The sequence below is a fragment of the Balearica regulorum genome, chromosome 15 (assembly GCF_011004875.1).
Source record: "Balearica regulorum gibbericeps isolate bBalReg1 chromosome 15, bBalReg1.pri, whole genome shotgun sequence".
Taxonomy (NCBI): domain Eukaryota; kingdom Metazoa; phylum Chordata; class Aves; order Gruiformes; family Gruidae; genus Balearica; species Balearica regulorum.
In genome coordinates this window covers 562,592-582,600 of record NC_046198.1, presented here as the reverse complement: position 1 = coordinate 582,600, position 20,009 = coordinate 562,592, and the positions used below count along the sequence as shown (strand labels likewise).

At 53.6% G+C, this 20,009-nt stretch overlaps 1 protein-coding gene across 3 annotated transcripts; it reads left to right on the top strand.

Moving 5' to 3' along the window:
• Window positions 1-1,980: 1,980 nt before the first annotated feature.
• LOC104633581 (uncharacterized) lies at window positions 1,981-19,964 on the top strand. 3 transcript variants are annotated; one of them, XM_075768116.1, is made up of 14 exons: window positions 1,981-2,108; window positions 3,749-4,889; window positions 7,428-7,644; window positions 9,217-9,374; window positions 9,733-9,834; window positions 10,609-10,806; window positions 11,194-11,753; window positions 12,778-13,051; window positions 13,733-13,943; window positions 15,123-15,265; window positions 16,188-16,301; window positions 17,121-17,324; window positions 18,009-18,102; window positions 19,100-19,964. In XM_075768116.1, the coding sequence occupies exons 2-14, from the start codon at window positions 4,016-4,018 to the stop codon at window positions 19,161-19,163; spliced, it is 3,213 nt and encodes a 1,070-aa protein (XP_075624231.1). In that variant the 5' UTR covers window positions 1,981-2,108; window positions 3,749-4,015; the 3' UTR covers window positions 19,164-19,964. The 3 variants fall into 3 exon arrangements, with proteins under 3 accessions (XP_075624231.1, XP_075624232.1, XP_075624233.1); XM_075768117.1 differs by lacking the exons at window positions 1,981-2,108; window positions 18,009-18,102 and having other exon boundaries at window positions 3,873-4,889; window positions 19,100-19,278; XM_075768118.1 differs by lacking the exons at window positions 1,981-2,108; window positions 18,009-18,102; window positions 19,100-19,964 and adding an exon at window positions 18,156-18,237 and having other exon boundaries at window positions 3,873-4,889.
• Window positions 19,965-20,009: the final 45 nt, after the last annotated feature.

The following is a 20,009-nucleotide window of genomic DNA, read 5'->3' as shown; positions in this document are numbered from 1 at the left end:
CTACCCAGGTACAGGCTGGCCACACTCCAGCTGCCTTGGCAAAGCCACACCGTGCCACCCTCACCATAGGTTGGAGAGCGCAGACGTGTCTGTGCCCAACCCACCCAGCCAGCAGATGCAGACCCCCCCCCCCCAAAAGCGGTGAGAGCTGCAGCTTTCCTCCTGGTGCTTCCTGGTGCCGTGGGCCAGAGCTGCCTGGCGCTGCAGGCCGACCCCCCTGGACACAAAGGGAATTTAGGCACCAGCCATATGCCTGAGGTCACGAACGGGATGTGAGCAGGAGGGATGTCCCCAGGTCCTGCCCCGTCACCCCTGCGCTTCTCCCGTCTGGGGACAGGTTCTGCCCCACCAGTCCCCGCTCACTGCGTGGGCAGCAGCACCTCGTGGCGGTGGCTCCGCAGAGGCTCCCTTCATCTCGGGGCAGGATGTTTGGGCTTCTGTCCCCAAATCCCCCTTTGCTCTGCCTCCCCATGGGCTGGCAGACTACCATGAGGCTGGAGAAGGCACAGATGGGAGGAAGGAGCTCTCTGGGGGTCCAGGCTGTGCTCCCCACCAGGACAGAGCAGTGGTGGGCAAAGCCACGGCTGAGCCGGCAGCGGAGGCGGGAGGATGCAGGGACCCAGCAGGTCTGGGACCCGTCAGTCCGATTGCGCCACGGGATCCCAGCAAGGGATGAGTCAGGGCCCTTCTGGGCAAGGGTGTTTCCTCTCCCCAACAGCTCCCCACCTTCCTTTGTAATTCCAGAGCCTCACGACTGCATAAATACAACGTCTCCAAAATGTGATGGTGAAACTGAACAAACCCTGTCAGGAGGAATACTGGCTTTACTGCCCTGTCATCGAGCAGCCGTGCAGAGCACTCAGGCCCAGCAACCAGCTCTGCGTGCTCCGGGGGTTTGTTTTGTTCAAGTCCTGGGTGGGAACCGCCCCAGCACTGCTTTGGGGTCTGCTGGAGTCTGCAGGAAAGCTCATACTGCTGAGGTCCTCCCTCCCTGGGGTGCAGATGCTCTTGCACTGTTTTACACCCCAAGGAGACTTGGGGGGCATACCCTGCAGCTCGGGGCGCAGCCTTTCCTCCAGGAATAACTGTGGATCCCATGAAGATGACGAGGCTGTGGGGCACAGGTCCCCGCAGCCCAGCCAGCAAGACCTGGCGCAAACGTGGCCCCTCTGGCAGAGCTTCCCCCCCTCGTGCTGAAGCCCTGGTTTCCCGTTACAAGAGAGAGGAAGACACCAGGGTGCTGAGTCACGAGCAGGAGCCCACATCTGGCCTGGCTGCAGGAGCAGCTGTTTGGTCAATGAGTGTTCAGCACCGAGTCCAGCCCAGAGCGGGATCTCCGGGACCTCCTCCTCCCACTGAGTCCTGTGTCCGGTGGAGGGGGGCACTAACCACATGCATTTCCCCGTGAGATCCAGGGAAAGGGGACTGGGCGGCCCCATGAGCTGGTGCAGGGGAGCAGGACCTGAGAGTTGATGGGGAGGAAGAGGAAGACCAGGCTTGCCTCCTCCCCATCATCCAGGGAGTGAGGTCCCAGTGCAATTTGGGGCAGCTTAAAGCTCCTCCTGGCCAGGCGTGTTGGGAGATGCAGGGTGGTATTTGCTCTTCCCTCCACATCCGGGCAGGCCAGGCTCGATCCTGCACAGCAGAAACACATCCCAGTGGCTCGTGGTGGCTGCAGGCACCAGTCCCATGGGAAAGCCCTGCCACTGCAACTGGGCAGGCTGGGAATGGCCTCCCAGCACCACCACCCAGCCCTGCAGCTCCTGGTTCAACCACTGAGGCTGGTGCAGGGAGAGACACAATGTCCTCCAGCACAGCTGTGCTGCTAGTCCTGGCGGGATGGATACACGACTGGTAAACATCAGTCCGCCCGTCCGTCCGTCTGTCCGTCCGTCCGTCCGTCTGTCCGTCCTTCCCCCAGGAGAAGAGCTGGGAAGAGCCAGAGAAGGGTCTTCTGGGACACGGGGACGAGTGAACTTACTTTGGGCACGGAGCCTCCTGAATGGCTCTCCCTCCTCCCCCTCCCCGGGCCGTCCCGTCCCGCCCCTCCCTCCCCGGTGCGGCCCCGGCGGACGGCGGTGGTGGCGGGTCCGCGGCACCGAGCGGCGGTGAGTGCGTGGGGCGGCGGGGCCGCTCTGTGTGCTCCGCCCGGGGACCGCCCGGCCCGGCAGGGCGCGGGGCTGCGCGGGGGGATGCGCGGGAGAGACGCGGAGGATGCGCGGGGGGGCGATGCCGGGCAGACCCCGCTCCCGGCGGCCCGGGCTGAGCCCCGAAGCTGCGCTCCGCCGCTCCGGGAGCCCCCCGGCAGCCGTGCTGCCGTCCCGGGCCGGCCGGACGCTTGGCCCCGGCCCCGGCCCCATCCCGGCCCCGGCCCCGGCCCTTCTTCCCCCGCTCGGCCCGGGCCGGGGTCCCGCTGCCCTCCCCGCCTCGCAGCGGGGGCAGGGGGCTGCCTGGGGCCGCCGCTCGGTCCCTGCTGCGCCGGGAAATCCCGCCCCGCTCCCGCCCTGCCAGTCTCCTTTCTCCTGCCTTCAAGTGAAATGGGGAGAGACCGTGGAAATAGGGGGACCGGTTTGGGGAGGAGAAGCTGGTACAGGAGGCTGGGCGGGAGCAAGAATCTGCCAGAGGGGGATGTTGATAGTGATTTTGGGGATGAACTGTGCCTGGAAGGGAAGGCAGACCTGTGTTGGTAGTGACCATCCAACAAGAGAGCAGCACCAGGGCTGGTCCTGTGCGGCAGAGGCATGAGGCACATGTGTGCTTCTCCATCTTCTGTGGCCTGAGAGCAGATGAGCTTAAGGGATGTCAGGGCACAGCAAAAGGGGAAGGCATCGTGGGGCAGAGTGGCTTGGGGTCACCTCTCCATCGGGGTCTGTTCTTTTGTGGAATCGCTGTCAGCTTCACGCTTTGGAGCCATTGCGTTTCCTCCCGTTTGTGAGGAGATGTCTCTGCACTGGCACTAGCTCAGCTGGCTGTGATAAATGGGACTGTACAGGCTCTGGCACTTCACCTAAAAAAGACTGCAGGTATCCACCCAGGCCACCATCACCCCTCTGGGCTGCTGCGATCACCAGCTGTGATTTTAAGCAGCTGGAGGGTTAGGCATGTTCCTGATCCATCAGCCCCGCGTGGCTGTGGTCCCACAGCACAGGAAGGAGGGAGGACTCCGGTGTCCGTGCAGATAAGCATTGCACGGGGTGGAAACCTCCACATGTCTGATCTCAGCTGGCCAAAGACTGCAAGGAGGTCATCTAAGCCTAGCAGGTGATGGAATGGCTGTTCGTGGAAACATCTCTGAAATGGGAAAACAAATCTCACTTTTTTTTTTTCAAATGTCTTAAATTGTCGGTTCCTCCCCACTGCTTATTCTGCAGACTTCTGCTGCAGCAGGGTTGGCTGGTGTGGTGGTCAGTGGAGCTGTGACAAGAATCCAGCCAAACCCACCGGTCCTCTCCTTGATGGAGAAGATGGTTAGTGCCGTTTTTGTGTTAATTCCTGTGGAATAAATTGGACTCAGGAAAATAACTATTAATATAGACACCGTACAACTGTCAATGTTCACAGAAGTCTTGGGGTTTCAAACACTGAAAACTGCTGGCTTTGTCCCGCCGCAGTTGCTGTAATGCATCTTGATAAACCTCTGAAGAAACTCGGGAAGGAAAAATTGTGGGGCTTTGGGGCTGTTCAGTGTCACTGGTGTGTTTTTGTGTTTTCTAACAAGATTCTTCTTTTCTCCCCTCCACTTTTAAAGGAGCTGAGCTAGGAAATCTCCTGTGCCATACCCTTCTCCATCTGTTTTTTGTGGGATTGCTGCTTTGCTTTGCAAACCAGAGCTCCCCAGAGAAGTGCGCCTGCCCCTGCCAGTGCCTCTGCCAGGGACCATCCAGGCCAGAGGCCTTGGGTTGGTGTCCTGCAACAGCCACGTGGTGACAGCTTCCTTCTGTGCTCTGATTGTGGCTGTGAAAAGGACAGGCTCCCTGTCCTCTGGATTTGAACTGAAACAAAAATCCCAGCCTTCATGATGGGAGATATCTGGCACGTTGGACTGATGGTGCTTCTGTACGTCTGGTTTCCCACGGTTGCTGCTCAGAATCTCATAAAAAACCCCAGGGATCAGAAAACGGAGCACACTCTCTTAATTAATGAAGTCAATGCTGACAGCCCAGGAGAAGACACTTTTGAGTTTGTGGAGCTCTATCACACCAGCGGTCAAACAGCCCACTTGGATGGCTACTATCTGGTCTTCTACAATGGCAATGGAAACCGAGCCTACAAAGTTTTAAACCTCCAGGGCAAAGTTACTAACAGCCAAGGGCTCTTTCTCGTTGGCTCCTCCTCTGTGAACCCTGCTATAGTTATTCCTAAGAACACTATCCAGAACGGCCCTGACGCAATTGCTCTCTACTATGGAAAAGGGAGCTACAAGGAGGGCATGAGTGTCACAAGTTATGGATTAGTAGATGCCTTGGTCCATAAGACCAAGAAGACGGACAGAGCAGATGCACTGGTCAGGATACTGACCCCTGGCAGAGATGCTTTTCTGGAGGACTCCACCTTCAGGACCATGGATGAGTCAATAGAAAGGTGCCGCGGGGAAGATTCTCAGTGGATCTTCCAAGTGGCTGTGCCCACCCCAGGCACAGACAACCACTGCATCCTAACTTCTCAGCTGAACGCATCTGCTGTCCTGATCAGTGAGGTCCTTGCTGCCTCTTCTTCTGAAGAGTTTGAGTTCATAGAGCTTCAGGGTCCCCACTCCACCATGCTGAGGGACATTGTTCTGGTGCTGGTCGATGGTCGGACCAAAGACATTTATTTTGCCATGGACGTTTACGGCAAAACCTCACTGGATGGGCTACTTCTGATCGGTCCGGCGCAAAGCAAAACCCCAGGTAAGGACTGCATTTTGATAACTACCTCCGAGCTGGGGGAGCGATCAGCCACGTTTGGGGCTGGAGGATGCTGTCGATTTTTATTGTTGTTTGGTGTCCTGAGAGATCAGTGAAAATGTGACTCAGAACTCAGTGGCAGATAAAAGAGAAAATCAAATGTTAGAAATTACTGGAAAAGGAATTAAATATTAGAAATTATTAGGAGAAGATGAAAGAATGGAGGCTATCTTTTATGCCACTGTATAAATTCATTGTTTGCTTGTATCTTTAATTGTGTCTTGTGTGGTACAATACCTTAATCTGGAAAAGGATATATTAGAATTGGGGACATTCAGAGAAGGTCAGCTAGGATGGATAATGCTCTGGAAATGCTTCCACAGAAGAAATTACTAACTACGCCTAGAGAAGGGAAAGCTTAGGAGGGCCCTGACAGAGGTTTCAGAAATGTGAGTAACCTGAAGAAAGTGGACTGGGACTGATTGCTTACTTTTTATCCTGGTACAAGAACTAAAGAGCATCAAAAGAAGGTAGAAGGAGGTGTTTCAGGACAAACAAGTGGAGGCAGTATGTCTTGCAGCAGTGGTAGACTTGCAGAGCTTCAGGTGAGGGATCTTGTGGAGGTCAGAAGCCCACGTCTGCCTTTGCTGCTCAGGAGGACACGGTTTTGCTCCCAGCCCCGTGGCGAGCCCGCCATGGGACCCTGACTGAGCCACATCTCCTTGAAGTGTCCCCCTTCTCTGCGTGGAACTTGGTGGTCATTCACAGAAGACACATCCTCTCTTCTTGAAAAAGCACAGGGGCTTTTCTTCCATTGCACCATCTGCAAATGTGGGTCACACGTTTATTTGCTGTCTGAAGCTGCGATCTAAACTTCCTCCCAATGTTCAAAATTTCTTCCAGGCCATCAGATGAGGAAGAAATATCCTGTTATTTTGGACCTCAGAAGAAGATTTTGGCAGCTGCAGACACTGACTCTGCAGCTGTCTTGTGTAACTCATTGACTCATGATTTCTGAATCAGGGAGCATATTCATCCTTTACAAAGCTGGTTCCCATAAAAATGAAAATACTTTTGCAACTAACTGTTTTTTTTTAAAGCAATTGAGCTTCTTTTTACAATTCAAACCGCTCCAAATACTCCATTTCCACAAGTAGAAGAGCTGATTGTCCACTTGATCTCTGCTTTTCTCACCAGGAAAGGTGCTCTGCGGTTACCTCTGGATGAGCTGGGACTGTTGGCAGTCAACAGCTAAGGGGGTTCAGAGCAAGCAACGTGAAAGCACACCCAGGTTGCAGACTAAGCAGGAAATTTCCAAGGGTTATGTTTAGCTCTTCCTCAAGGCTCATTCAAGTCAAGAAGGTGACTGGAGATCTGATTTGGCATTTTTTTCCATACGGACCCCTGAGGGACACCACTTGTGACTGATCTCCATTTGGGCATAGATCTGTTGACTGTGCCTCTTTGGATGTGACCATCCAGCCAATTCCTTGTCCATTGAATAGTCCATCCAGCAAACCCATAGCTCTTCAATTTAGAGACAAGGCTCTTTTGTGCGACCGTGTCTAAGTCCTTGCAGAAATCAAGATAGATGACATCAGTTGCTCTTCCCTTATCCTCCAACACATCGTAGGATGCTGCTGATTAGTCAGGCAGGGAAAAACAGTCCCCTGGACAGGGGTGGATCGGGGCTAAGGCACAGGACTGCCCCTTAGCATGCAGGTGCCCTCATGGCACTTCTCAAGGAGTAACCACTTCTCCTTGCACCTCTGCCTCTCATGTGACTCCTCCTTTAATGTTTGCTCCCCAGAGCCATTTATGCAGGGAGAAGAAATATCAGCGGTCTGCTGCTTTTAAACAGCCTCAGCAGTTCCTGCTGGGTGCTGGGGATATAGCTTGTGAAGGGAGCAGCAAATACAAAGGGGGAAATTGGGAAGCTCATGAAATCGGAAAGCTCCACCAAACCTCGACCTTAATTCTGTGTGCTGGTGTCTTGGGCCTTTGCTGAATATGTGTGTGTATATACGTGTGTGTGTACGTGTAGAGTGTGTTTGTAAAACCCATGGACTGTTAAATGCTAGAATAAAATGAAAATTCTTAAATATTTTTGTGTACTATTAAAGCAACTGCTACCTGAAAGGTTAGTGGATTTTGCAGATCTCTTTTAGAATTAAAAATTGACTTTACTGTAGACAAAGTCGCATCAGCACTTCCTTTCCAGTTCCCCTCCTTATGCATAAATCAGCTTCTCTGTTCACAGAACCAAAATAGCAGGATGAACTCTGCTCAGATTTCCCCTCCAGCCTCCTCCACGTTGCGGATCTGGCCACGAATGGGGAAATTCAGGCTGAACAAATGTGAGAAATGTTAGTGAGCAGAAAGATGGGGCAGCGGATGCCGAATTTGCAATAACCAGACAGTGCCAGCCACTTTCTGAGTTCCTGTGTCCTGCTCTCCAGGACTGTAGAGGTGCTGGTTTCCTGGGCATCGCTCACATGTTGCTTACATGCCGTTGTTGTTCCTTTCCTTGCTGGTGTGCAGTGGATCTGCTGTTCCCGGAGAACACCACCCGTCCTGTCCTCAGAGGTGGCCCCAATGCCATTGCTCTCTACAGAGGCAGCAGCAGCAGTTTTGTCCCGGGGAAGGCGCTGCCGGTGACTGGCGTGTTGGATGCCTTTGTGTACACGAGCAACGAGGAACCAAACGCTGAGCTGCTGGAGACCCTGACCCCTGGCAGACCTGCCTACGAGGAAAAGCGGTGAGAGGCTGGGCAGGGCTGGGAGGAGAGTTTGGCACCAGAGTCGCCCTTGCCTGCTGTCCCAAACCCCGGTCAGGGCTGGAAGACAAGTGCCACCTCCAGGCCAGGGTCTCCTCGTGGTGGTATTGAGTCCTGGCGTTTTTCCACCACCTGGTCTGAGCTTGCAGGTGTCCTCCTCTCCACAGCAGTCCTGGTGCAGCTGCATAAGGTGCTTGAGGAGGAATTTTCTGACCAAATGATTGCTAGTTATTATTTTATCATTTTAATTGTTTATTATTTATAAAAGTGTAGTGGTCAGTATCATAAATTTTCCAGTATCACTTTCAACAAGAAAAGGTTTTTCTTAGGTTCAGGATGGAATTTCAGGTCAAAATGAGGGCGAGGGAGGGATTCCAGTATCGCTCACTAGACCCAGGAGGAAATCCCTGTCCTGCTTTGTCCAAACCAAGGGCTGAAGCTGGGTTACTGTTCATTCTGGTTGAGCCACTTTCTTTTTGGATTTTGGGTTTCCTTTGTCTTTGTGGGTTAAGTGAAATGTTAGTAACCTCAGACTTTTGTGAGACTTGAGAACTGTTTCCTTCACATTTTAGGCATGTTCTGCTAATGGGAGAAAGAGGACCGGGGAGTGGGTAGAGGACAGCGGAGCAGATGGAGGAGCAGAGGCACCGAGGTGCCATGCACATCAGATGGGGTGGGGTGTGGAGAACCAGGCAATAAGCAAAAGAAGTCTGGGCAAGCTCTCGTCTCTGGTTTTGATGGCAAAGCACCAGACCTGATCTCTGTGTGTAACTGTCAACTAAATACTGATGTCGTGGCTCTGTAGCTGGAGGAGTTTCACCCTTTCTGGATGGGCCTGTGAAAAGACCATTTGAGACTACAGTGAAGCCAACTGCATCAGGAAAGGGTGTAGTCTACTCCCATGACAGGGTCACCACTTATTCACAGTATATTCCTGTTCCTTCCTTTGCTCGTCTCTCTCCCGCTTGTGAAACAAAACCTGCGCTTGTTCCATAAGGAGGTGGTCTCCTTCCCTGAGGAGCTCTGAGCAGTTCTGCTCTGTGCAGCTCCTCACAGTGGGGCTTCAGAGAATAGTTAGGGCTGGAAGGAACCTTTAAAGGTCACCTAGTCCAAACGCCAGTCATGCTCTTCGCCTTTGGGTTGAGGGCTCTGGCTCAAACATTTCATCTTCAGGTGCTGCCGCTCCAGTTTCTCTACCTGCACCCCACCATTCTTCCCAGTGGTCTCAGGCTAGGCACGAGTGTGTCTGTACTGTCTTGCCTGTCTTCACATCAGTCAAAAAAGCAGCCAGTGCTAGAAGAGAAAGGGTTGGATGAAGCCCATGCACTTCTCTCTCAAGATTTAGTGAGCTCTTGGGCTTTTTTTTTTTTTTTTTTTTTTGACAAGGAGGTACTGATGAGGATGGGACCTCTCTCCAAACCTTGTGAAAGGAGAGGACTATAAGTGCATGGTTCCATGCGCTGGTGCAGGCAGGTGTGACTGGTGGGTGAAAAGGCCTCGGGTCTCTCGCTGGCAGGTCATGTTTTCTGTCATTAACATCTTGGTCTCTTCCAGGCACCAGCTGGGAGTTGTGTCCATGAGCCGGTGCAACTGCTGCTCTGTCACCCGGGACGCCTTGTCCTACGTCCTCAGCAGGCCCACCCCTGGCAAGTTCAATGACTGCCCCAGCAAACGCTTCAGCCAGACTGTCTCCTTCTGCCTTCGTGTAGCAGGTGGGTATTAGTTCTTTCTGCTCCTGTAGGCAGGACCTCCTGAGGACGAGAGCACGTGCACAAAGCCAGGGCTGTGCAGGAAGACCACCCTGGGTCGTGCTGGGTTGTGCGAACATAACACCAAAGGAAACACAACTAGGACATCTGACAATTTTCTGCAATATTTTTCCTCATGAGAACCCATGCCAAGCTGAGCTTCTCCAGTCTTCATTCCCACACCCAACTGCTCGGGGTGAAGTGAAGCCTTTTCGGGCCCTCTGAGTGATAAGCAGGAGCTGAGCTGCACCCACCCCAGAACGAGCTGGACCCCATGACCAAGGTTGCATTGGCTGGGTAACAGTTGGCTTTTTGTTCCTAGACTGCCAGGAGTGGCTCCTGAAGTCAGAAGAGATCCTGATGACTCTGGTCCGGGCCCTCGATGGATCCTGCAACTGTGGAGTCTCTGCTGCCTACTTCAGAGGTGAGCTCGGCAGGAGCGGGGCAGTCCAGGGACTACCAGTGGTTAATGCCCATACGCTTCTGATTTTCAGCCCTGTGTTCCCTGTTGTGTTGTGTCCTCCTGGTTTGGATCCCAGCTAATTTGAACTTGGTGCTGATGACAGAAACGTCAAGTGTTAGGCAGAGCATGTTGCTGTTCCATTTTCTGCAGAGCGCTCCCATCTGCAGCTCCACCAACACACATCAGTGCTCATCTGCAGACCACCAGCTATTTTGGCCTTGAGCATTTGCAGTCGGACAGATGTAATAACAGGGTTGACACCTCAACTAGGAGTTTGTTGCCTACTTGACCGTATGATCCATATGAACTAAGCCAAATTGCAGCAGAAGTGCAAGAGGCCTTACTGGTCTGTGTTGCATTTCTGATATCCCTACGAGGTTAGTGCACGAGTGTGATGAGCACATGCAGACGCAGGAGGAGAAGAGCCGTGACTTTGCTGACTGCATCGTCAGCAGCGTTATGTTTAACTGATGTTTAGACACACCCAAAGAGACCATTCTCTTTGCTGTTGGGACTACAAGACTTCAAAAGGATGAGGACGGTATCCGGGAGTGCTGTGTGATTTGGTCCCAGGATGCCCCTTGGCACAGGCGGAGCTCACAGCATTGTGCAGATGGTCTGACCAGGAGGGCAGTGGTGGTAGAGATGAGCTGGTGAGCTCTGTGTCTCCCCCAGGAGAAAGTGGGTCTTTGGCAGCATGGGGAAACTGAGGCAATTCTCTGCTTGCCTCTGCAGAGCCAAAAGCAGCCTGCCAGGACCTGGGGCTTGTGTTCACCGCTCTGCTAACTGCTAAGTCAGAGGACCAGCTGAGCAGCCTGCTTCTAGCCTTCAAGACCTTCCTAGAGAGGCCCAGACTTGTGAGTTTTGACAAAAGGAACATCACAGCAGAAATCTCTTGCTTCAAGGATATAAATATGCCAGACTTGCGTCCAGGTACCATCATCATTCTTGCAGGTTGGGGGACATGATGTGTTTGAGGGGGGACATGTGGGTCTAGTTCTCTTCGAGGAGGGAGATATCCCTCCCTCCATTTCCCCAACTCTGGCAAAGATCCCTTCCAATTCCATCGCATCCAGTTACCAGAGCCCATATTGCTCGTTTGCTGGAATAACAGCAAGCTGTTGTTACAGCTGGCATTAGCCAGAGTATTGCCAGGGCTCTTCTAAGGAGTATGGAGCACACAGATGATAGCAATCAGAGCCAGAATCCTCAGTCATCTGCTGAATCTGGTCTCGCCCCAGCAAAGTAGTGTGCAACGTTGTGTTGTTTCCTTGGGGCTCCGTGGTTAGGCCTGTATTTGTGACATTTTTGTTTTCCAAGGTGTCCCATCAGAGATACCAGAAGGGACTCAAGAACCTTCTGTGCAAGTGGCCAAGCTACTCATCAATGAGGTGAACCCAGACAACCCAGGGGGAGGAGAAGATGCAGAGTACATTGAACTCTTGTACACTGGACGGACACGCTTCGACCTCCAGGGATACTGGTTGGTCCTCTACAACGGTAAAAATAGCCAGGCCTACCGGGTGTTGGACCTGTCTGGACACCACACAGATGAGCTGGGTTACTTCTTGGTGGGAAGCAGTGCCATGAGCCCAGCACCCATGATCAGGCTGCCCCCCAACACCATCCAGAATGGGGCGGACGCTGTGGCTCTCTACTACAGCAACACCACCCTCTACACTGTGAACGCGGCTGTGACTGCAGAGGGGCTGGTGGACGCTGTGGTGTACACGTCCCGAATGCCGGAGAAGGCAGACCAGCTGGTGAAAGTGCTGGTACCAGGGCAGAGCATCCTGTACGAAAACGATTCTCACAGCACCGAGGATGAGTCTCTGAGCCGCTGCCACAGCCTGAGCACAAAACTCCAGAGCAGCTTCCAGGTGGGTTGATGACAGATGTCCTTTCTCCATTGGCACTCCACTGGGAGGGCAGAGGTTGTGTTTCAGAATGTCCTTTATTTGGGAGAGTGAGCTGTTCTCGTGAGCCGCATCCACCTCCTGCCATCTGCTGATGCTCTCACCAGCCCTTACCTCCCTGCCCTGTTCACCCGCCTGTTGGCCAGGTAACAGCTCCCTGCCCTGTGCAGCGTGACTCAGAACCAGGAGATCCCTGAAGACAGCTCACATGCCACCAGCCCCAGAACCAGGGAGTCTGCTTTTGGGCAGCATCCTGGACTCTCAAGTTACCCCGAGCCAGATGTGGAGCCACCTCTTCACCCCCACTTGTTCGGTGCCACCTTTGGGATGTGTGGTACAGCACGCCACGTCCCTGAAACACAGCTTCCTGCAGGGCCAATGTGCAAAGGACATGCCTCCACCACTGGCGTGATTGATTTGTGTCAATTCATCTGAACTGTTCCTTTTTATTTCAAAATGTCTGGTTTCAGATAGTCCCCCTGAAGGAACATGACAAAGTTTGTGTGCTTGTCCTGCACAAAGCTGGGTAAGGGAGGGCTTTGCTGCTCCACGGATGATGCCTGCTGGGATCGGGCCAGCACACAGGGGTGCTCAGGTCTAAAATTGGGGCAATAAAGCTGCTCAGGAGCAGAAGAGGTTTGCTGGCAGGAGGGAGGTGCATTTGCAGTGGGAGAGGACCACAAGGAAGCGATGCCATGGACTGGAGACACAAGTGTAGAAGTGCTCCTGACAGTAGGGAAGGAGAATTGTTCCTTGTCCTGAGGGTGGGAGTGAGGGCAGTGATGGGGATGCATGGTGGTGGGACAACCCTTGAACAGATGGTGGGAGTGAGGAGCAGCTGGTGTGAGGCAGAACCACCACATCCTCTTCGGGCCTCACCAGGGAGCTGTGGGAGGCACGAATAAGAAGTAACACTGTGAGCAGCTGTCCCTCCACCTGAAGAAATGGGAACAGCAGTGGCAGCAGCAGCTTTTGTGTCTCCCTGCAGGTGACCACGGTGACGCCGCTGGGGGAGAACTTCTGCAGCAGCTCCTCGGCACTGGGTCCTCCTGCCATCCGCATCAGTGAGCTGTGCCTGGCCGGTGGTGCTACCCCCTACCGCTTTGTTGAGCTGGAGGGGAAGCCTGGCACCAGCCTGGGAGGGGTCAGCCTGGTCTTCTTCTCGGGCAAGGAAGGCAAGGCATGTGCCAGCATCCCACTGAGGGGCACCATCGGAGCCACGGGGCTGTTCATGTTTGCACTGGACGGAGGGCATGGGCACGGTGAGGCTGATGGCACGGACCTGGTGTGTGGTCTGTCTTCAGACAAATGGGCAGGTGGTTGAGCAGCTTTGAGGAAAGGGATGGAGGAGGGTGTGTGGTGTGGGGAACCACTCTTCCTTGCCTTTCCTGTCCTTTATTCCTGTTTTTTCTCTCTTTGTTCTGTCTGGGCTGTTCCGTCACACTCCAGCTGAGAAGGTGCTTAATCCTCCTCTGTGCCTCTGCTGAGCTCCCTGTGCAGGGCAGAGAGACCCAGAGGACTGAAAGCTCCGCCTGCCGGTACCAAGACAAGAGGGCTTTCAGGAGAAGCAGGGTCCACCAGGACTGTCGGGTGGTTCACTGATACTCACTGAGCCCTGCAGTGCTGCTGCCTCCTCCTGGTCCTGCGGTGGTGTTTCCTCAGCACATTTGTTTATCTTGATTTATATTTTGTTCACCTTAAGTTCTGGCTGGGCTGCATGAAGAGGACTCTGCATCTTAGAAGAACCTTGATCTTTTTGGAAACTTGTGTTCACAGCAAGTGGTCACTTCCTTACAGCTTCACTTGGCCTCAGTCACCACCATTATTTTGTCTCCCATTTCTGTTCTTGGAGTTCCCCTCATTACTAGCTTGTCCTGTCAGGCTCAAGGCTCAGCCTGACACTGTCTAGATGTTCACCCCACTTATTCCCCTGGCATTTCCAGATGGGACAAACCTGACTTTCAAGGACATCTCTGCTGCTAGTGAAGGCTCCAGCGCTATTGCTGTGTACAGCACCAGCGTGATTCCTGGTGGCACGAAGGCAACATCAGAGAACTTGGTGGATGCCTTGGTTTACACATGTGAGCCCAGCACAGCTGAAGGACACTTGGACTTCCTTGGACCATCTTACGCTGTGCCGTGCAAGGATGGCAGGTGAGGTCGCTTCTCTGGGAAAATGCCTTTGGGTTCCCTGCACCCAGAGCCCGCAGCTGGCACGTGGCTGAGCTTGCTGCCTTGTCCTGCGTCCTTACGGCTGAATGCATTCGCCAGCGCTGTGATGTAAGAGAGAGGTGGGTAGCACATTGCGATGGAAAACACTTCCCCACTCTTAGTGTAGGGAGTTGAACTTTGTTCCTCCACTGCTTATTTAACTTGCTTCCCTCGAGGGATTTGTATGGCACCACAGGAAGGAATGCAGCCTTTACAGAAAGCAGCTGTACAGGCTTCTTTGCCAAACTTTTTCTTGAAAAAAAACAAACCCAAACAACAAACCAAACAAAAAAGGATATCCCTGTGAGCAGCAGAACAAAACAAAACCCAACATCCCTTTCGCTCCTAGGTGGACTCAACAACAAATAGGGCTGAGCCTTTATCTTGGTGGGAATACCAGCAGAGTTCCTCCTGTCCACATGATCACCTCTGTTAATTAAATTTGTCCTCCTCAAGTGCTCTGCTTCCCTGTCCCATCTGGTGTGGCAGGAGGTTCTGCATTCACAGCCTCCCCTATGAGCAGGCGTGCACAGAGCACAGCTCCACGTGCGTGGTGTTCATGGGAAACTCAGACCTCCGGCTTCTGGCTGGCTGAAACATTGTGCTAAAACCTCGCTGGGGCGGTTATTCACAAGGTCAGGGCAGCGGTTTGGTGGGAGAGCTCACGTGGGCTGACTCCAGGCAGCCTCTGTCAGTCCAGCCCTGAACAACCACATCCAGAAAAGGTGGTTCCTCCCACCATGACCAAGTTTCTAAGCCCTGGTGTGGGGAGGGGAGCAATAGGTTAGTGAAATGCAGGGGCAGATATTGTGTAGCTTGGAAAACTTCTTATCCTGGAGGACAAACTCTTTATTTTGAGAGGCTGGCTGTAATGAGGCAGCAATCTTACTCCCTCAGAAGCCAGTCAGACCAAATAGGTTTGTGCTGGCCAAGCCCAGGTCTTCTCCACCTGGTGGGGTTGGCTGGACCCATCTCTGTGATGGCTCTGTGAAAGTTGATTTCAGCTCCAGTAAACTCTCCATCATCCCCAGCAGCTTCAGGAACTGGGAGGGATTTGTGCTTGGAGGTGGGAAGAAAGGCGCGTGACATGTTGGTGAGCTCTGACTCCTTTTCTGGGGACAGGCCCGTGTCCCTGAGCCGTTGTGCCTGCGGCAATGCCAGCACAGAGCTGCAGTTTGCCGTCTCGGACCCTACCCCTGGTCTGCAGAACAGCTGTCCCCAGCATGCCTTCGCGGTGGATCTCCACCTCTGCCTCCTGACACCCAGTGAGTGGGGCTGGGTGCCCACACTGGCGCGGGGTGGGAGGGCTGGGGGAGACGGGGGGCTGACCCCAGCTTCCCATGGCATGGGAGGGGGGTGCTGGCGGGGACCCTGCTGCCTCCCAGTTGTGAAAGGGGACATGCTGGGCAACACCTGGTACAGATACACATGTGCTGATGCGACAGCAAACGCCGCCCTCCCAAGAGGGCAGCTGCGCTCACAGCTTCAGCGTGTGCTTGTCTGAAGGTGGCCCTGTGCTTCATCTGAGACGTCTCTGCTCAGGCAGGGCCAAGTCCTGCTCTTGGGATCCCTTTCTGCAGTGTTAGATGCGCAGCGACAGCAGCAAAGCCCCCCCCCCCGGGTCTCTCGTGATGGCGGGGGCACCGTCAGGGGAACTCCCAGCAATCCCTCCTGCCTCAGCCCACCCGCGGGACCAAAGCTCATGACTCCAAAGCCAGCAGGCAAAAGTACAGTGGGGTCTCCAGGCCCTGCAAAGGCCAAGCTTGGCTCAGCTTGGGGCCATCCAGACCTGGGTAAAATGAAATGGAGGTTCCTCCTCCGGCCTCCTGAGGGGCAGGCAGCGGAACTGTCCCTCCTGTCCCAGCATGAGAGACCACTCTGTACCGGCCCATGTGGTGGGACATGTGGGGCATTCCTCCTCCCCACTCCCCTGGGAGGTCAGTGAAGGAGTGAAGCTGGCGTATGTGGTGGTAGAAGGCCAGAAGTGAAGACTCACCCTGAGGAGGGGGCAGAGGAGGGTGGGAGGCAGAGGAGGGTGGGAGGCAGAGGAGGGTGGGATGCAGCATCTGGAGGAGCTTTGCTCCTGAGCTCAGGCATGAAGCAAAGTGTTTTGGAAGGCGCACACAGCTGGGAGCTTATTAACAGCCCCGAGCTGCACCCAGAAAACCACGTCTCTTTTTCCCCTAGACTGTTCCACATGGACCCTGCACCACAGGAGGATGCTGCAAAGCTTGGGAAGGGTCTTGGTGAGCTCCCTAGAAGAGAAGTGCTCCTGCGGCGTCTCTGAGCTCTACCTGCAAGGTTGGTTCCCCCTTCACTCACCCGGTTTGCAGTGTCCTCCTCCCTCACCTGTCCACAGCTGCTCATCATCAGGATGGTCCCTTCTCAAGCCAGATTACAGGCTTGCACTAGAGTGGGGGGAACTGGAGATCAGTGGTGAGCACATGGGATTTCAGCGAGGAGAGCTGGAGAGAGCCTGACACGGGCTGCTTGCTAGAGGAAAGGCAAGCTAGCGGGACCGTGAGAAATGGGAGTCTCCGGTGATGCCTTGAGGTGTCTCCCAGACAAACTGAATATCCTAAACCTGCAAAGCAAAAAGCCATCTGCACTCTAGAGGACTCTGGTTATCAACTCTTTCTCTATCAGACTCCTTCAGTGCCCTATACTTACTTGAAGTTCCTGGACCAAGAAGTCACTTCTGGAAGTCTTGGGGATGTACAGCTTTTGAGGGATGGGAAGAAATGTTTCCTGTTTTTTTGGCTGGTTTTGTAAGGAAATGAAGGCTTCACAGCCATGCTTTGTCTCCCTCGCCCAAACACATTTTTGACCCTTTGAACAATTTCAGACAACTCTCACCAGTGAGTAGAGATCATGAAGTTACGAAGTGTAGTACAAAGTATTCTTCTGGATTGGCAGGACAACTCCAAGTCCATTTTGTCACTGAAAGAAAGGTTGAGCATGTGCTCAACTTACCTGCGATACAACATGGCGGCATGATTTCTGAGAGGTGGGGAGGAGAGGGTGAAGAGCATGGGAGAGTGTTACTGGAGCAGGGCATGAAGTCATGGCAGCAGCCAACGGGTTTCTGACCACCCACAACCCGCTGTTGTTTTTCTGCAGAGATGAACCTGACGTGCGTGGGCTCCCTGGTGAAGGTCTGGGGCCAAGTGTGGGCTCGGCAGCCGGAGCAGCAGCAGTCCATCGAGACCTGGCGCCAGGACTTCCTGGCCAGCCCCCACCCCTTCTCTGTGGATGGGAGTGCGCTGAAAACCAGTCCCGAGTGCATCGCCCCAAAAAATCCACTGTCCGTGTCGCACAGCAGTGGTGAGTAGGAGGTGAAGCTAAGCATCGTGATCTGCACCCAGCACAGCAAGCAGGGCTGGGGCCAGGGTCAGGCCACGTCTCCACATGGGAGGAACAATGCAGAGCAAGCTACCAGGGACCTCTGGTGATGCTTCCCAAACACAGCTGCCTTCTAGAAAGTGGTGGGTCATTACAAGAGAGGTAACGACAGCTGGTTCCTCCAGTGTGATGAGGTAGTCAGCCCTATCATGCCAATACCACTGGAAGTTTGGGTGTCTAAATCTTCTCATGAGATTGGGCTTCACCAGGGAGCCCGTCCCTTTTGGACACAGAGCCCAGAAGCCCAACTGTTTGGAGCAGCAGCTGAGCTGGCACCCAGGCTGGAGCCAGCCAGAGCTGACATGCCACAGGGGTACCACCAAGAGGGTGGAAGAGTGGCTCTCCAGATCAGGAGGCTGGGACAGCCCAACCTGTTGTTGCCCAGAGAAGCTGTGGCTGCCCCTGGCTCCCTGGCAGTGTTCAAGGCCAGGTTGGATGGGACTTTGGGCAAGCTGGGCTAGTGGAGGGTGTCCCTGCCCATGGCAGGGGGTGGGACTGGATGGGCTGTGAGGTCCCTTCCAACCCAAACCAGTCTGTGACTCTCTAGCACCCTGTGCTGGGAAAGGTTGTGGCTACAATCTTCCGTCTCGGCCTTTGCCCCCTCAGCTTCCTTCCAGGGCTGGGAAATCGCCCTGTTTGTCGTGGGATCTCTCCTGCTCGTGTTCTTGCTGGTCAGCCTAGCATTTTACTTCATCAAAAGGTGAGAAACCACCTTCCCATCTGCCTTGCATCTCTCACCCTTTCCTTCCCTAGTGCTTCCTCTCTAATCGCTGCACAGGGACCTGCTCCTTCGCTCAGGTGAGCTCCTGCATTCAGATGCTGCATCCAAACACTCCAATATGTTGCTCCTAATTTTTGCAGCAAAGCCCCTTTGCTTTTGATGTGGCAGACTGCAGGTTCCGCAGGAGGTTAAGATAATGACCGATAAAACCATGGATAACGGTGGGCATGTCAGTGGGCACAGTGTAAAGGCCATCAATCATCGTACAACGTGCTGGGGTGGGAGAGCAGAAAGCTGAAGGCTCGTGGCAGGCAAAGGGCAGCAAGAGATGATGCTTTGGGCACAGGGAGGAGCTCTTCCTTCAAGCGGGGTGGAAACAATGGACAGTTTAGGGTTACCTTGATGGGAAACAGCTTCCACGTTATAACTTGGTGCCACTTTAAATAATTACTTGGCGGTCCCTAACGTTGTCGGCAGGCAAACAGCAGCTTAACACTCAGGCTGTGTGTTTGTCTGAAATAAATGTTACAGCGGATGGGTTATTTAACCAGCCCAGGGGATTTATTTCCATGAATTTTTACTGATCTTCTTTCATCATTGGATAGGGGGCTGATGGGCAGGTGTTAGAAATGAGGAAAGTTCTTAATACATTTGAGGGATAGAAAACTTAAATTTTTTTTTTAAAGTAATTTTAAATTTTTTTAAAGGAATTTAAAAAATACTGTAAGTCAGGTTTAGGGAGTCTCTTTCAGAAACCAGGGTGGTTTTAAGTTGATGTACATGTGCTAGGTGATGGCGACGGTGTTCTGCTCCAATTTTTCCCCAAAACATTAACAGAGACTTTAGTAAACTCTGCGCCTGCTGAGGGCTGGTCCTCTAGCCTCTTCATCTCAAGTGCGAAGCTGAGATGCAGGTCAGCTGCCTTGTGCAGAAGAGCAGAGTGACTCATCTTACGTTTTTGTCTGTTGCTTTTCAGACATCCCCAAAATTACACCAACATTGAAATGAATGACTGCGGGGAGATTGCAGCAGACTTCTAATGCTGCCGGGCACCGCTGCAGCGGCAGGGTCTAACAGCACCAGGGCCTGGCACGTGTCTCTGAGGGGGGCAGACTGGTTGTCCAGCTCCCCTGTCCACTGGGGTCGCTGCAAGGACCTGCAAAATGCCCAGGTGTATACGTACGTGTGTGTGTGTATACATACAGCTCTGTGTGTGTGTGTATGTGTGTATGTGTGTATACAAATACCTGAACTATTTTTACACTTCTAAATTTTTACCTCAGACTAAAGGAGTTCAAAGAAAGAGGCTGGGGACTTCTTCTAGGCAACGTTTGTGCTAAGTGTGGTGACCAGAAAGCAAGCAGCCTGCCCAGCCGAGGCAGAGGAAGGACATACTCTGTCTCCTCTCAAGATTCGCTGCTGGGTGAACCCCCAGCAGACCTTTCCACCCAGCAGGCCAGTCCAGTCTCTAGTGCCTCTGGACGCCACTGCTGCAGTGGAAGCACGTCAGCCTCCCTCGAGCCCTTCTTGTCTAGGCAAGGTGGTTCTCAGCATCGTGCCCCTCTCTGCTTGAGCAGCTCAGCACCACCAGCAGCCTGCACCAAGGAGAGCCCTTGCTGCTGGGGACCACAACCAGGAGGATATCCTGCCCAGAAAAAGGGTTTGGAGGAGAGACGAATGCCCAGCTGATGCCCAGGTGCAACTCTTACTGGTGTGGTCCTGCCCATATCCTGGCCAGAGAGTGGGCAGGAGCAGTGCCAGACTCCAGATCTGTTGAGAATTTGTGGTGAGGAGGCTGACCAAGGTGGAATCTGCTCAGTAAAAGATTGTTTCCTACACAAGTGTGATGATATATCCCTAACAGTGTGGTGTCTGATGCCAGTCCT